The sequence below is a fragment of the Rhinolophus sinicus genome, linkage group LG15 (genome assembly GCF_036562045.2).
Source record: "Rhinolophus sinicus isolate RSC01 linkage group LG15, ASM3656204v1, whole genome shotgun sequence".
Classification (NCBI taxonomy): domain Eukaryota; kingdom Metazoa; phylum Chordata; class Mammalia; order Chiroptera; family Rhinolophidae; genus Rhinolophus; species Rhinolophus sinicus.
In genome coordinates, this window is record NC_133764.1 from 49,788,382 (window position 1) to 49,804,531 (window position 16,150).

General features: G+C 53.1%; 1 protein-coding gene across 8 annotated transcripts; it reads right to left on the reverse strand.

The window, feature by feature from the left end:
- Positions 1–975: 975 nt before the first annotated feature.
- ITGA2B (integrin subunit alpha 2b) lies at positions 976–15,262 on the reverse strand. Of its 8 annotated transcripts, XM_074319701.1 has the most exons (30): positions 13,327–15,229; positions 12,333–12,454; positions 12,146–12,243; positions 11,872–12,037; positions 11,554–11,603; positions 11,431–11,476; positions 11,208–11,336; positions 10,931–10,978; positions 10,734–10,777; positions 10,521–10,574; positions 10,329–10,381; positions 9,929–10,140; positions 7,413–7,595; positions 7,117–7,162; positions 6,925–7,029; positions 6,789–6,844; positions 6,544–6,695; positions 6,326–6,448; positions 5,898–5,965; positions 5,585–5,732; positions 4,951–5,043; positions 4,592–4,671; positions 4,197–4,277; positions 3,972–4,065; positions 3,719–3,871; positions 3,476–3,598; positions 2,873–2,986; positions 2,521–2,622; positions 2,193–2,309; positions 984–1,424 (listed from the first exon to the last, which is right to left on the reverse strand). In XM_074319701.1, exons 1-30 carry the CDS (start codon positions 13,512–13,514, stop codon positions 1,365–1,367), a joined length of 3,108 nt encoding a protein of 1,035 aa, XP_074175802.1. In that variant the 5' UTR covers positions 13,515–15,229; the 3' UTR covers positions 984–1,364. The 8 variants fall into 8 exon arrangements, with proteins under 8 accessions (XP_074175798.1, XP_074175800.1, XP_074175797.1 ...); XM_074319698.1 differs by having other exon boundaries at positions 978–2,309; positions 13,327–15,247; XM_074319700.1 differs by having other exon boundaries at positions 983–1,424; positions 11,872–12,243; positions 13,327–15,233.
- Between the last annotated feature and the right edge of the window lie 888 nt (positions 15,263–16,150).

Below are 16,150 nucleotides of genomic sequence, written 5' to 3' on the forward strand. Positions count from 1 at the left end.
AATACCAACAGCTCTTGTGAGGTAAGCCTGTTCATCAATGGCTTCCCCCAACACTTAGCATCAAGTCCAAAGTCCTTCCCTTGGCCACAAGGTGCTGCCTGCCTTCCCCGACCCCGACCTCATCTCCTGGACTCCTCACCTGCTTCCAACCCATGGGCCTCCTTGCTTTTACTTGAACACATCAAGCCTGCTTCCACGTCAGGGCCTTTGCTCTGGCTGTTCTTTCTGTCCAGAACACTTTATTTCTGGGCAGCCACCTGGCTCATTCATTTATCTTTCTGCTCACTTCATCAGAAGGGCCTTCCCTGACTACGCTGCCTAAAATGTCAGCCCACTCCCAACACCCACATCATTCTAGCACTAGCTCCCTACCTTTATGTTTACTCCAAGCGCTGGCCACCACTGGCCATACATTTATTTATTCGTTTACTCTTTACCCCTGGTTGGATGTAAGGTCCATGAGGGTAGGGACTTTTTTGTTCACTGTTCCATCCCAGACTGGAATGGTACCGGGCACATGGTAGGTGCTCAATAAATATTTATTGAACACATGAATCAACAAATCTTTCAGAACTCCAGGTGAACCCCCACTACCACTATCCCCTGACTCCAATCTCAGTGGAGGAAGAGTTGTCTTCCACCTCCAACTGTCCTGAGAGCTCCCTGCCTATACCCTCTTTCCTAACCAAAGACCCTTCTCCTTGGTGGGGAAGAAGGAATAGAAGGAATAGTCACAACTCTGTAGTGACACTGCCTTCCTCAGGATGAGGGCTTAATTAGCCTCCCTCTGGCCTTTATTTAAATGGGAGTGGGAAGAGCGTGTTCTTTTCCCAAAACAGGGTCATCTTGATGTTTATCTCTTTGAAATCATGAAAAAAGTACTGTTTAAAGCTGCCCACAAGGGACCCTACCTGCCTTCTCGGCCACCCTCAGCCCCTCCCCTCATCCCTTCCAGTCTCACCCAGAAGCTCTGCCACTCTTTCTCCCTTGTTCTGTCCCCATTTTCTACTACTCCCTGACACTCCCCAAAGACAGTAATTTGCAACCTTTGCCCTCGCAGAGACACTGTCTGCTCTTACTTCTACCAGCCCCAGATCCCCACAAACATCACCCCGGTCTCCTTCTCCTCCTCTGACCCCAAGAGGAGGCAGCACACTGAGGATTGGGGCTCAGCCTCTTTATTAGGCAGCAGGAAAGGGGTGGCCCAGCTCTGATAGGAGGGGGAGGTCATCAGGTGCCTCCATGGAACAGCTTCAACCCGTGGGTGACCAGAGAAGAAGGTCTCTGGGGGGCACTCAGAGAAGAAGGGGCAGGGCAGGCATCACAGCCAGCCTTTCCGCTAAGATAGAGCGTGGGCTGCGCCATCACTCTTCCTCTTCATTGTCTTCTTCCAAGGGTGGCCGATTCCGCTTGAAGAAGCCAACCTGGGGGTGTACAGGGGCCGGGGACAGGTTGTAAAGATGACCCTTAGGCCCCAGAGCAGCAGTGGAGGAAGTAAGTATGTTAGAAACCAGCCAGCCTCGAGGTCCTCTCCTGGACCAGCACGAAACATGGACCCCACTGTGTGCACAAATGGAGGCCTTTCCCCATTTAGAGATAATGCATGTAACAATTTAAAAAACAAAGTTTTGTTTTTTCTTTCCTGAATTTTTCTTAAATACTGATGATTATGACTCAAGTGCATGATGGAATGTATTTGATTCTTATATGTCTAATGTGTGGTTTTCCGTAAAAGCATCATGCTTTCCAGGGCTTGTGCACCTGAGTGAGTTTGAGAACAGCACACGTGTTCTCCAGGCTCAGAGGAGGGAGTATCCACCAGGGCCTCATACGGAGCAAGGAGCAGGGTCTGGATCAGATCTGGGTCTCCCACCTCCGTTGAGAAAGGACAGAGCAGGGAGGAGGTAAAGCCGTCCTCCTCGGCAGTCAGAGTTCCTGAAGGCAAGACTCATTCCCTGTGACTCTCCCTCTCGGGGAAATGGGCCTAAAGGACTTAGACTTCCGGTCCCACCTCTCCCAGAAGTCTGTGCCCTGGAACAGATCCTCTGGAGAATGACATTCTGATAGTGGAGATGTAGATCAGCTGGGCTGTGATCACCCACTTGGGCCACTGTCTCTCTCTGCCTCCCCGTGAGGGTGAGCAGGGCCAAGCCTGGGCCCACCTGGGGATCCCGCCTCCCTTCATGCCTCACCTTCCACATGGCCAGGACCAGGAATGTGAACAACAACAGGCCACCCAGCACGCCTATCAGCACCCACCAGATTGGAATGTCCCTCTCCTCCAAGGCCCGAAGCACTTGCGTCTGCACCTGAGGACAAACCGGAGCACGTCTTCCGTCACCTTGACACTTGTCTTTCCCCAAAACTCAAACTTGCGAAGTGGTGACACCCAGCCAAGCCACCTACCTGTCTCGCCCCTCAGACCCAGGGAGGCCCCACCCCCATCCTGCTAGGCGTGGACACGTGGGAGGAGCAATGGGTCCTGCAGGACTCATCTCCTAAACACCATTCCGTACTCACCAGAGCGTCCCCACTGGGCAGGCTGAGGGCGGGCACGGCATAGGGAAGGGAGGAGACATTGAACCACGCGTGCGACTGCAGCACAAACTGATCCAGTGGCCTCTGGATGGGGTTGGGGGGAAGCCATTCACATGAGGCCTATTGGTTGTAGGGGTCCAGCCCCAAGCTATTCCCCTGGGGAGGCCTGTGCCTGGCCTAATCCCATCCCTCCAAAGTAAACTTGGCCCCGCAAATAAATAAATAAATAAATACCAACAAATCTATAGTAGAAAACAAAGTAAACCTTGCCCTCGCTCTCTTCCCACTCACCGTGCCCCACCTCTCCATCCACCTCCAGAAGGCCCTACCCCACCTGACGGAGGCTGGGCAGCCACAGGAAGGCCACCACGGTGACCATGGCTCGCTGTCCACGCACCATCTCCTGCAGTTCACACTGCACCACAGTACAGGGCACCGAGTCGCAGCTCTGAGGGGATGTGTCATTAGTTCCCAGCCCCTTCTGACCCATTACCCCCTCACTCCAAGGACCCAACACAGAGGAGGTGGGGGGACAGCGGGGTGGGGGCAGTCAGGGAGCTTGGGCCTCGCCCTCAGGAAGGGCTTCAGATTCAAGCTTCAGACGTTATCTCTAAATAGGGTTGCTCATACAATCCCAGAGATCCAGGGAGAGGGCAGGAAGACATGGGTCCTCATAAGGTGTTCAATACCCAGAATTTTTGTCACCCTGCTTTGGCATTTATTCACTGTCTTTAATGTACTGACAACCTTACAAAATGCGAGTACCCCCATTCCGCCCCAGACACAAGACCAGCACAATCTGTCATACTCACTTGGACCAAGGTGGCCAACCAGAGGCCCACATCACACTTTGGTCCCCTGTCTCTGCCTCCTATCCCTCTTTCTTCTGGGCCCCAGGGAGGGGAGACCCCAGCTGGAGACTACAGAGGCTGCTCACCACAAGAACTGGATCCTGAAGCCCTGAGGGTGGTTTGGGCCCTCTTAGGAATGCATGCCTGCGCTCCCGCTTGCGACTGGTGGCGATGGAGGAAGGGGTGGAGGTGGGCATGCCCCAGGCCTGCTGAGGAGGCAAAGAAGCTGTCAGGTCCCATGCTCTACCCATCTGCCAGCCCTCCCAAAGGGATCCTGGTTGATGGGCTGGGGACTCATCCGCAGCTGTTTCTTCTCCCCAAGCTCTTACCTTGAGGGGGTTGGGAGAGGTCTGTGGGGAGCACTGAAGCCCCCCCTGAGGCTGTATATCCTCGATGTAGAGCAGGTCGGAGGACTGGGACTGGTTGGGGAGGTGGAGGCTGAGGCGGAGGCCACTTACGGTACCAGGGCCATTGTTGTGGAGCTGGTGGGGGTGGTGGTAGCAGGATGTTAGGTGGCCCAGCACCAAGACTTAACTCCTGGGACCCTCTCACTCCAGCCTGGGCCCGGAAGCTCCTCCCTACCTCATATTTGTGCACCACTTTGGGGCCCCGGAAATCCGAGCTGTTCTCCCTGTCACCTTCTGCCGCCACCACCAGGAAAGCTGGAAGGGAGTTCCTGCAGGGGCCCAAGCACACCCCCACCAGGGTAAGCTTGATCCCCTGACTTGCCTGTGGGGGTTCCCTTAGAGCCCCCTGAACCTAGGGCTCTGCCTGCCATCTCCCTTATCCACCCTCTCGGCCTCTCACCCTCGTAGCTCTACGTGGGCCTCCGCCCGGACTGGCACATCCAACAGCACCGCCTCACTGTTTGGATTCTGGCTGTTCTTGCTGGAAGGGAGGAGATGAGAAGCACGTCAGGGACACCAGCCCACTGAACATCAGGACTCTGGGGCAGGGCAAGGCTTTCAGAGGGCTCAGGAAGCGCTGACTCCACAAACAGCAAGCCACACAAAAGTAAGACCTGGAAAAGAACTTCCAGGGCTCCAAGACTCAGAAACAAATCTCCGAGAAAGAAAGGCAACAGGAAAGTCTGAAGAGCAGGCATCCCAGGAGACCCCTCTGTATGGAGGGTGCCTGAGTGTCTCTAAATCGGGATCACATAAGGGGAAGGGTCATGGGTAGGAGTGAGCCCCCGTCTGTACCTCCTGATCTGCAGCCGGAAGGACACATGCTCCCCAGCCTCCTCCAGGTTCTCCACACTCACCAACATCGTGATTCCTACCTGAAACCGGGAGGGCCTGAGTCACTGCCCAAAGGCCCGCCCTGGGCAGCCCTGTCTGGAACGCGCCCCCCGGTCCTCATCCTCCAGTTATCATTATTGTCTCCGTTTTACTCGGAAGCTCACTCAGAGGAAAGTCCTTCACCCAGGGACACGCAGTTAGGGAGCGTGAGGACAGGACTGCGGCCCAGAGCTATCTGCCTCCGAACCCAGCCCCTAAAGCCCTGCTGTCCGCCAGCCCTTCATGGAGGAGACCGAGCAGCCAGGACTCGGCAGCCTCACCCGGACATTCCTCTTCATGGGGTTGCCCAGCTCACACAGCACCACCTTGGTCTCGTTCTCCTTCTTCTGGTTACAGATGAGCCTCTCAAAGCCCTTCGAGAAGGAAGTTTCGAGAAAGAAGATGGTTACTGAGCAGCCCATATATATTTAAACTCGTTGGAAAATCTGGAAAAGACTTGTGTGCCAGGGTGGGGAGGAGCGTTTCCTGGGGTGTGAGTTCAAGGGGCTGTCACAGGCTACGTTACGTATTACTCTAGCACTTTATGGGTTTTTTTGTTGTTGTTGTTTTTAAGAGAAAAACACAAAACATTACATGGACTATGATCCCATTGTTATAAACTACATCCATAAAATAAAAAATAAATATGTACCTACATATATATGTATCTATCGATGTTGAGAAAAAAGACTGGAAGGAAATTTACCAAATGGTAACAGACGTTCCTGTTAACATTTAGCTCCTGAGCCATCTTTAGCTTGGGTTTTATCATAGAGTAGTCCTCTTCCAAATTAAAAAAAAAAAAGAATCACAGCTTTTACAGCAAAGCATAAGAGATAGGATAGAAGAGAGTCCAAGGCTGCAGCACCTCCCAGGTCCAGGTAACCAGGTAATGTCCTGGGGTGGGGGCCTCACCTCCATATTGCTGAAGGCCCGCATGTAGTGGGCACATGGCGGCAGGTGCACGGCCAGCTCAGCCTCGTAGGCCCCCTCCCCCTCATTGGCTGCATCCATTTGCAGCTCCAGCACGTTATCGGCTCCAATTAGGAGTGGGGAGCCCCCCCTATGGGGAGAAAGGAGTAAAGCTGAGGAGGCCGGGTCCTAGCTCAGGCTCTGGGAGGAGGAGAGGGGTTGAGGACAATGGATGGGTGTCTGACACCCTAGGTGGGGAGGGGACGCAATCAGGGCCAACCCAGCCAGGGGATGGTAGAGTGGGACGTCTCCTCACACGCTGGCAGTGAGCTGAAGCTGCGGCACACACAGGTCATCTTCCCCACAGTCCAGGATGATGCGGGTCTGGAGGGGACATATCAGGGTATGTGGGTAAGTTGGGGGCACGTGAAGGTAGGGAATTAGAAGGCCTGAGAATGAAAGAAGTATAGAGATGACAGAAGGGCTTGGGTTTGTTGCGGGGTTTGGGACAATGTCAGGGTTTAGGTGGTGACATCAGGATTTCTATCAGTTTACAGGTGACATCAACACTTGGGGTTTAGGGCATATTGAGGTTTTAGGGTTTTCATTAGGGTTTAGAGTGACATCAGAGATTAGAGGTGACAATAGGTTTTGGGGTTCACATTACAGCTTGGACACTAACCCTAACCCTGACTTTCTGGCAGGCGTCCTTCACCTCCCTTGACTGCCCGCCCCCGCCCCCACCTGCTCCTGAACGTGGGTGTCTCCATGCAGCATGGCAGCAGGGGCCAGTCCATCCTCGGGCTGCAGGGACACGTTGACGCTGAGTACGATTGGGCTCAGCTTGTCCCGGAATTCGGCCTCGTCCTGAGGAGGGGATAAGAATCAGACCATCTTGCTACCATGAACCCCACAACTGAGCACCCCCGGACCCACAGTGCCCAGCCCCAGCCTGGGCGTACACGGAGGAAGGCCATGGTGTTATGGCAGACGGGGCTGTGCCTCCCACTCAGGTCCAGGTGCACGGTGGTGCCCGCCTGTTGAGAAGTCAGCAGTAGCACCCGTCGGCCCTGGCGGGGCTTCTGCCGGTCCAGCTGCAGCTCAGCACTCAGGCCTGGCAGGGCAAGCAGGGGGGGTCGGGGCTTCCCTAGCCAGCCTCCAGGGGAGTCCAGGCCTCCCTCCCTCCTGTTCCCATCACATCACTCACGCAGCTTCTGAGGAATGTTGTGCCCAGTGGCTCCCACACACATTTGGATGTTAAAGCTGCAAAACCATGAGTGAGGCTCCAGGGTTAGGGCCCCCCAAGGTCCCAGATCCTGCCTGGCCCATGCCCTTCATCTCACCAGTTCACTTCTGTCTTGGTATGGGGAATGACACAATTCTTCACAGCAGGATTCAGTGAATCTTGCACCAGCAGCTGGACAGTGGCCATCACCACTGGCTGAGCTCTGGAGGGATGGGGGAGGCTTGCCATTGTGGCCCCTCTTTGCAGGGTCTCCTCCCTTCCCCCCCCCCCCCCCGGAGCCAGTGCTCACCTGTATACAACCACCTTGTCAGCCCTGTAAGCTCCCACCAGTAGGTCTATAGATATTGGGAGGGGGTCAGAACTGGCAATTAGAGAAAGGCATGGGGTCCTCATCTTCCCAGGGGTTCCCCACACCACTTCCCCCACTGGAGGTTTGACCTGGCCTGCCCTGGCTTCCCAGCCCCACAGACAGATCAGAGCTCTCAGTGGGGTACCAGGTCAGGCACAGTCCCTGTCCATGTTCCTTAGTATCTCCAGGTAATGCCCAAGGGCCCTTGTTGTCTAGTTGGAGGTAGTCAAGGGCACCTGGGTATCCATTGTCATCGATGTCTGTGGCACCTCTCAGGGAGAAGCCAAAGCCAGAGCCTGTGGGGAAGGGGCTGTCCAGAACCTGGGAGGGGCGTGAGCTAAGCCCCTCGCTCTGACCCAGGAACACCAGCACTTGGCCCCGACCACTGGGACCCCCATAGGGGGCAGCCACTGCAACATCTGGAAGGAGTAACAGAAAGGGAGTGTCTGTTATCCAATCTCTCCAGGTGGTCCTGTAAAACTTTCAGGAGCTTCTTCTCTGGGTAGACCCCAGGGGATCAGGAGAGGAATGCAAAGGTCTGGGTCAAGGAGGCAGCTGCCCTGCTCTCCAGGAGTTTACAACTGGGTCAGATAGAGACCCTTCAAATATGATTATTATAAAAACAGGCTCCACTATCTATTGAGAAAAATATATTGACATGATTTCATTTGATCCTGAAAATTAGGCATCATTATTCCCATTTTAGATGAGAAAACTGAGTCCCAGAAGATTAAGTAACCAAGATCTAATAAATACTGGCCCCCTCTTCCCAAGCTCCCTTCACCCCATTCCACTTCCACCATGCATACCCAGAGCCCCGCCATGAGCTGTCAACACTAATAACTTTGATGATCACTATTGAAAATTTGTTAATCATCAAACTCTTATTAATTTGTAAGTTTTCTGCACTTGATAAGAATCAATATCTTTGATATTTATGTTATAAATTATCTTTGTTTTTTGACTTTGTTTTCTATACAGTTTGTTTCTTTTAAAGATCTTCATTGATTTTTCTGATCAAGTTGTCTAGATTTCATCCAAATCAAACATTCTGACAACAGTCGCATCTCCAGGTCCTGGGCCTCCACTCCCTCTTGATCTATGGCAGGGGTGACCAAACTACGGCCCGCGGGCCAACTGTGGCCCGCAATCCATTTTTAATTGGCCCGCAGCAAATTCCAAAAATATATTTAGTTTACTTAAATAAATCAGGTGAGGCAATACGTAATTCACCTCGAGTGAGTGGCCTGACTGTTTGTGTATTTTACCACATATGGCCCTTGGTAAAAAAAGGTTGAAAAAAGTTTGGACACCCCTGCTCTATGGCTTCCTCATCTCCATTTATATCCTGACCATTTGATTACTTTTGCCATATCCTTAGCTGTCGTTCCCCACTGCTAGTTTTGGGCAAGCCTGGCCAAACCTCACCAGACCAGGCACCATGAATTCCTGACCTCCAGGCTTCACCAGGGACTGCCCCGCTGCCCTGCAGGGGGGTTTCTGCTCAGCTCCCTCGCCCAGTCTGCTCAGCACCTATTTCAAACCTCCATTCTATCAAGCTCCCAGCCCCAACTCCTTCACAAAGAGAAGCAGCCCAACTGTTGTGCTTTGAATCCACACCCACTTTTCTCCCTTCCCCCATGCGACCCTGGAATAGGTGTCCCTCTCTTTACCCTGTCCCTGGGCTGAGCATCTCACCCTCGAATGAATCCCCCAGGCACCTCAGGGACCCTCCTCCAGCTCACTCCCTCACCCCACCCCCATTTCCACACAAGATCGTTTTCCTCCACATTCAACCTACTCCATATTCTTTGAAATTAAAATAACTCTCTTTTGACCCTCATTTCCTTTCTAGTAATCATCTTTTCTCTTTTTCCTTTTACAAACTGATTGCAAGAGCTATCTACACTGTCTGCTTCCAATTCTTCAGCTTCAGTCATCTTGCCCCATGGTGTTCTGGCTTCTATGCCTACCCAGCCCTGAATCGGTTCTTGTTACTGACCAATGATCTCCTTCCTGCTAAAGTTCATGTGGACTTCTCCGGCCCCATCTAATTGTATCTTTCAGCAGCGTCTGGAGCCCTTGACTCCCTTCCTCTTGCTTAGAGCACTCTCTTCTTTTGAGTTCTGGGCCAGCAGATCTCCTGGTTTCCCTCTTACCCCTCTGGACACTCCTTTCCAGACTCATTTCCTCTGGGAGTCCCCTAAATACCTTGCTTCCCAGGGCTCTGTCCTAGGCCTCATCTCACTACACAGGCTCCCAGCACCTCAGCCACCCTCCCCCAGCTCCTCTTTCCCACTCATACCTCTCTGGTGGAAGCAGGGGAAGCCTTACCCAACTGCTCCCTGGACATGTCTGCCTAATGTGCTGAAGTCCTTCAAGATCAAACAGGTCTAGAAGTGGACGGCTGATATACCCCCAACTCACCTCCCCAGACCTGCTGCCTGGCCTGAGTTCCAGGCAGTGAAGGGCACCACCATCCACCCAACTCCTTAGCCCCACATCCAGTCACCATCGAGTCCTAATAATCTAAGTACTAAATATCAGTGAAATCACCCTCATCTCTGGCTCCACTGCCAAAATTCACCTCCAGGTGGTCACCATCTCTTGCCTGGACTAATGCAAGCAAATCCTAATTGGTCTCCTTTAACTCTCTCCTGCTTAAGCTCTTCAAGGCTCCTGCTGCCCTCAGGCCAAATCCATGGTCTTTGTTGTGGCTGTTAACCCGTGTGCAGCTCTTCTCTTTCCTTACCATTGTAGCCATCCCGATTGAGATCGCCCAGAGGCGCGATGGCAGAGCCAAATCGCCCGTAGAGCTGTGTGCCAGTCAACAGGAGGCTGGGGGCGCCCAGCGGGTGGGAGTCCCGAGGCTGCAGGAACAAGTACACGCGCCCCACCTCGGCCAGCTTTCGGTCCGCGCGGCTTTCCATGTACAGTGGCGCGCCCACCAGCAGATCGTGCCTCCTGCAGGCCAGACGCGCGCTTACGTGGGGTGAGCTGCCGGCCAGGGCCACACCTCGCCCATTTTCGCCCTCCCTCTCCCCTCTGTGGTCACGGGGGAGTGAGGACTAGGAAAGGAGGAGACTGTGGGCAAATCACGCCTTGGTAATTGTGGACCCAACTCGGTAGGGGTGGGGCGCACCCCTCCTTACCCGTCCCCGTTGACATCAGTGACAGCCACCGAGTGCCCGAAATACGAAGCCACCTGCAGGAAGACAAGGTGCATCGTAATTCCCGCCCCCGGACGTGCCGCCCTCTCTTAGACATTACCCCCACACTCCGCGTAATATTCTCGGGTCCTAGTCCCCCAGCCTCGGCCACCCCGGTAAGGAAGCAGCCCTCACCTGCTCTCCACGCAGCAGGTGCAGCCTACGGTAGCTCGAGTGCAAAACTTCCACCTGCGCGGACAAAGCACAGGAGCGCATCGTTCACGTCCCTCCAGACAGCCTCCCGCGCCGAGTGAGAAAGGGCAGGAGGTTTGGGGGGTGGGGGTGGTCAGGCTGAGGAATGGGGTCTGGGGCTTCGGGATGCCCAGTGGCGGGGCAGGGGGCACTCACCGCTCCCAGGGTCCAGCTCCAGGTGGGGGCACCCAAGACATACTCTGGGGAGAGCCCGGCCCAGGGAATGAGGTCCTTCGAACCTCCCTGCCTTCCCGCCCGCCATTCCACACCCAGGGGAGATTTCGGTGCGGGGCTTGGAGGTGCTCCTCCCCAGGCTGGGCTCCCCAACCCCCGCCCCTAAGTGGATTTCTTGCCTGTAGTGTTGAGATTCCCGTCGAACTCGCCCACCGCCACCGAGTACCCTGAAGACACAGCGCGAATTAGTCTTTCCGTGAGGGCGAAGCAGGGAGCAAGCCGAGGGCAAGGAAGGAGGGGACGCAGACACCACCCAGTTTTAAACCCTGCATATGCAGACGGCAAAACGGAGGCCACCGAAAGGCCAAGACCTGATCAAGACCGCACAGCGAATCCAGGGAGGGAAGGGTGACACTTAGAGTGCTGGGAAGCCCAGAAGGGAGGTGCCAGGGTTACCCCGGTAGCCATCGAAGTACTCTGGTTGGCTGGAGTCCAAGGTGAGGCGCTGGGTGGCCACGTGCCACAAGAGAGTGCCCGGGCGGTAGGTGGAGATGATATCTGCAATTGGAGCCCGCGCAAGGAGACCTAGGGCGCGAGGGACAGCAGGTGTGGGGGCCCAGATTCCTGGGGTCTCCCAGGCTGAGAAAGATGGGAGGGAGGTGCACGGGTGGGCACGTACCTAAGAAAAAATAGCCGCCAGGGGCCCCAAGTACCAGTTCTCCAGCCTGAAAAGGAAGCCCTGGAGGTGAGAGGGGTGTTTTGTTTGGGAGCCGCCCGCAAGCGACTTAGGCTCGCTACTTGCCTGAGTGACGGCGATGCTGAAGCCCGCTTCGCAGTAACGCTTGTCGTCCACTAGAGGAGGCAAAGGACAGCGAAGGGGCGGATCACGAAACAAGCACTCAGTCTGGGGCGGGCGGAGGCGGAGTCATATGAGGGCGGAGTCATGGGGTAATATAGGGGTGTGGCCTTGAATCAGCGACGGGGAGCAGGGAGGCTAGGAGCTTGGTCGACGGGTGGCGGGATTGAAAGCCGGGCCTGAGGGCGCTGGGAGAAGGTTCAGGTTAAGTGTGGGGCTAAGAGGCCGCGAGTGGGCGGAGCCAAAATGGAGAGCGGAGCTCACTAAAATCATTTTTCTTGTAAACCCGGCTCATGGTGTTGGTCCGACAGGGCGAGTACTCTGCGCGGCCGCTGTTCTGGAGCTGAGCCACGAAGCAGCCACCCACGGGCGTCTTCTCAGCCTCCTCGGTCATTTCTAGGACGTTCCAGTGCTGCCAGGGGGAGCAGGCCTGGGGCAGGGCCACAGGAGAGGGGAAAGGGCGGGACTTGGGATTCCACCCCGCCAAACATGTCCCTGCCCCCCGACTGCTCCCTGTTCCCTGTCCCGCAGAGCCCACCACAATGTTGTCTCTCCAGCTGACGACCGACGCCCCGAGTCCTTGCTGGGCCTTGAAAGTTTGGAAAGTTTGGGAGCCTACTTTTCGAGTCTCATCATCTGGAGGGCACAAGAAAGGGTGGGGTGCTGGAGCCCGGCTATGCACGCTCCTTCTAATCCCTCCCTTTTCCTCTTTGCGTGGGACTCACTGAGGTCGAATGACAGTGAAGAACACTGGGCGCCCTCTGCCCTCCAGGGGCACAGGAACACGCCGCCGGTCTCCTCCCGATTGCGGCCCAGGGTCCGCGGAGCGCCCACCACGATGGCCACGCTGCATAGGAAAGCTGCGTGAGCGCGGCGCGGATTCCAGGGTACCCCATGCCCCAGTGCCCGCGCTGGGAGCACTACGCTGAAGGGCGGTGTGCCTTAGGGGGCACTGGAGCATCTCTCCTCAGAGACCTCACAGATCATCGAAACCAACCTTTTCATTTTATGGCCCATGAAACTGACTTTCTGCAAGGGAAATCACATGCCCAAAGTAACCGACCGAGTTAAGGGGAAAACTAGGACTGTAATCATTTGGTTTGATTTGAATACCAGGGGTTTGATATCCTTACCGAGAAAGCCCTCCTAAGCCCTGCCCCCCCCCCCCCAAAGCCAGGGGCTTACATGCTCCCTAGAACCTTAGACTGCTACCAGATACCTTCTTGAGAACTAGTTTTAATGAAGTATTAGGGAAGCTAGTGGGCATCTCTAAAGTGGGGAGTGGGATGCTGATATCGCTGAGGAAGGACCCTAGTAGAACTAGGTTTACATCACAACTTGCCACATGTAAATTGAGGACAATATCAACCACTCAATGCTATCAGGATAAGTAAATGAAATAAATGTATGAGGGACATTCAGCATAGTGCCAGCCAAATAACATAACAAGTGCTTAGGGGAAAAAAAGGTACCAACTTTTGTTTTCCCTTTGTTCTTGCTATACTTTCAGTGCCCATCTCCCCACTGGTACCCCTTCTTGACACCCTCACCTGAGCCTGCCCCTTCCCAGTATTCCTAACAAGAATTCAGACAAAATAGACCCTACTAGTCACTTTGTTCAACCTCTATCATAAATGGGGAACTTGAGGCCCACAGATGCCGCGATGCTTGGGGAATCGTGTTTTTTCTCCCGACACCCAGACTTCCCCCAGGGCTCACCTCCTTTGGCTGTCCATGTAGAAGTCCAACGAAAACCCAAAGTGGCTGCCATTGGGGCCTGTGTAGAAGGTGAGCTTCACTGGGTCCAGGTTCAAGGCCCAGGCTGGAGGGGAAGCACCGGGTCCCAAGAGCAGCTGTACCCACTCCAGCAGCCAGAAGGCATGAAGTGGACACAAAGCTCTGGCCATTTTCCTTCTCCCACAACCGCCTAAGCAGGAATGGAATAACACCTTCCTCTTCTTTTCTGTTTCCACCACAGGAAGTCTTTTCTTATCAAATTGGAGCCCACTTGCTGAGCAGTAGGCAGAGCAAAGGGCTATATAGACCCTGGCCCCATATGGTTTCTAGAATTGCCAGGAAGGCTGAAAGTATTGACTCCTCCCTTTTCCTGAGTCGTTTATCACCAAATCCCATTTGTTCTGCCTCTCAACTTTTGACTCTTCCCTCCATTTCCGCTACCACCATACTCGTTTAAACCACTATTGCTTTCTGCTTGGGATCGTGCAACCTTGAACTGGTCTGTACACCTCCACTCCAGCCCACAGTTCTACAGCTCTCCCCCCCCAACACACACACACACACACACACACAGCTGTCTGCACTACTGTGGCACATTGTGACTTCATCAGAGTGGGAAGGAGTAAGGAAGCTGCTGCCCCCTGATAAGACCTGGGCTGCTGTATCCTTTTGGATAGGGCACCAGCCCATTTCCTCCTTTTAGGGCCTTGGGCAGCTTCAGTCAGTCATATTGGTGCGGCAGCATCCTCACTCTTCCTCCATCTAGGGCCAAGTCTTAACGTGGTCACAGCAGTGCTGCCAAGGCTGGGGAAGGGATGGTGAGTGGATCTTGTTTGGAGGGGAAAGGAGATGAGGATGAAGTGGAGTCATTCCAGGGTATGCTGGCTCACAGGCTTTGCAATTATGCACCACCACCAGCTATTCAGTTGAAGGCAGGTCCACACTCTTCCTTGGGTGATAAAGCTATTGTCATTAAGACTTGATTCTAGTGCAGTCATTGCCAAGGGGAAGCCTCCCCCTTCAGGCTGGCACCCTGGGGTTTAACACACTGTTTAGTCATGGTCACTGGATTGCGTCCCTGAATCCCTGGAGAGCAAGGTTCCTTTCTACAGCCCCAGGACCTCGCCAAGAGCCCCACGTGTAGAAGGTATTGCTGAAGGACAGACTGAATGGAAGCATGCACTGAGGACGGAAGATGAAAACACAGGATCCCACAGTAAAAAAAGGTAGTTTTGATGAAGGTCATTATCTAGGGACGAGAGGAAGAGAGTTGTACAGTCTTATTGATACTGCATGTCTTTCCCAAAAAGCAGGTTCTCAGGCAGGAATTATAGATCTGCTCAGGGCACAGGCACATAGCCACATCCTTCTTTGCTCTCTATTTTCTGAACAAGCTTAACCACCATCTTATCCTGCCCAAACCCTGTGCCATCCTGGAATCCCTTCAGCTCCTCCTGTCCCCTAATTCATCACTTCAGCACACAGCTCCAAGTCCTACCCCTTACTAGGTTAGAAGCTCCTAGATCTTTAGTCCAGACCTTCTTCACTGCATATTTACCAGTGCCAGGCTAATGGTGGGCATGGAATCCATCTATGAGAATGAATACTTGACTCGGTTTTATACTTACCTCCCACCTTCCCACTGTCCTCAACTGAATGGTATTGTAATTACTGGTGTATACTGTGTAGCCCAGTACAGTGGTACCTCGGTTTTCGAACATCTCCGTTGACGAACGTTTTGGTTTACGATCGCTGTAAATTTTATGGATCTATGGTATCATTAGATAGTAAATTTCATGCTAAATTTGCAGTTTTAGGGGTTGATTTTAAAGGTCTGGAACGGATTAATCCATTTTGCATTACTTTCTATGGGGAAACTGTGCCTCGGTTTTCAAACATTTCAGAACTTGAAGTCTTCTGGAATGGATTATGTTAGAAATCCGAGGTACCACTGTATTAACTCACATTTCACTGAAGTTTTTAATAAGTACTTATTCTGTTCAAGGCACTGAGGGATAAGGGATTCAAAGATCCTTATCAAGGATTCAAGAACTTAGTCTAAAGGGAGTTAAGACATGAACACACATAACTGTAGCAGAGGGATAGAAAAGCATGCCTTGAAAAGGGTAGAGATAATATCCAGCTCAAATTATTTATATCATTTGCTCCTCTTAACAACCCTATGAAATTATGCTTATTTTATAAATGCCAAAAACTGGCACAGAGAGTTTTAGGCAAAATGCCCAAGTTTACACAGCCAATGGGTGGCAAACTAGGATTCAAATATTTGTGCTTGAATTCATGTTCTTAAGCATTACGCTAAGTTACCTTTTGTCAGAGAATGAAGGGGCTTTTAGGCACAGGAAATAACATTAGCAAAGAGAGCACGGAACACAGAAGTCAATTACAGGGAAGGACAAGTAGTCCACTCAGCAGATGGTGTTTAAAGGGGAAGATTGGGACATGAGGGTGGAATGGAAGGCTGTGGCCAGATAATTAGAGGTCCCTGAATGCCTTGTAAAAGAAGCTGAACTTTCATCTGTAGGAGATGGAGAATTGAAGATTTTTTAAAGTCAGAGAATAAGAGATTAATTGTGCTCCAATTTGGACAATTACACTGGCTGCCTGTGGGTAGAAGGAACCGGAAAACCTAGGACTTAGATCAGATGGATTGCAACTGCAATCCTCTTGGTTAAAGGTGATGAGGCCTGAACCAGGGTACTGATGGCAGGAACAGGAGACAGCAGATTTCACAATCAGTAACTGGATGAGGTGGGGAGGTGCCACAAGTAATTCAAAGCTTTGG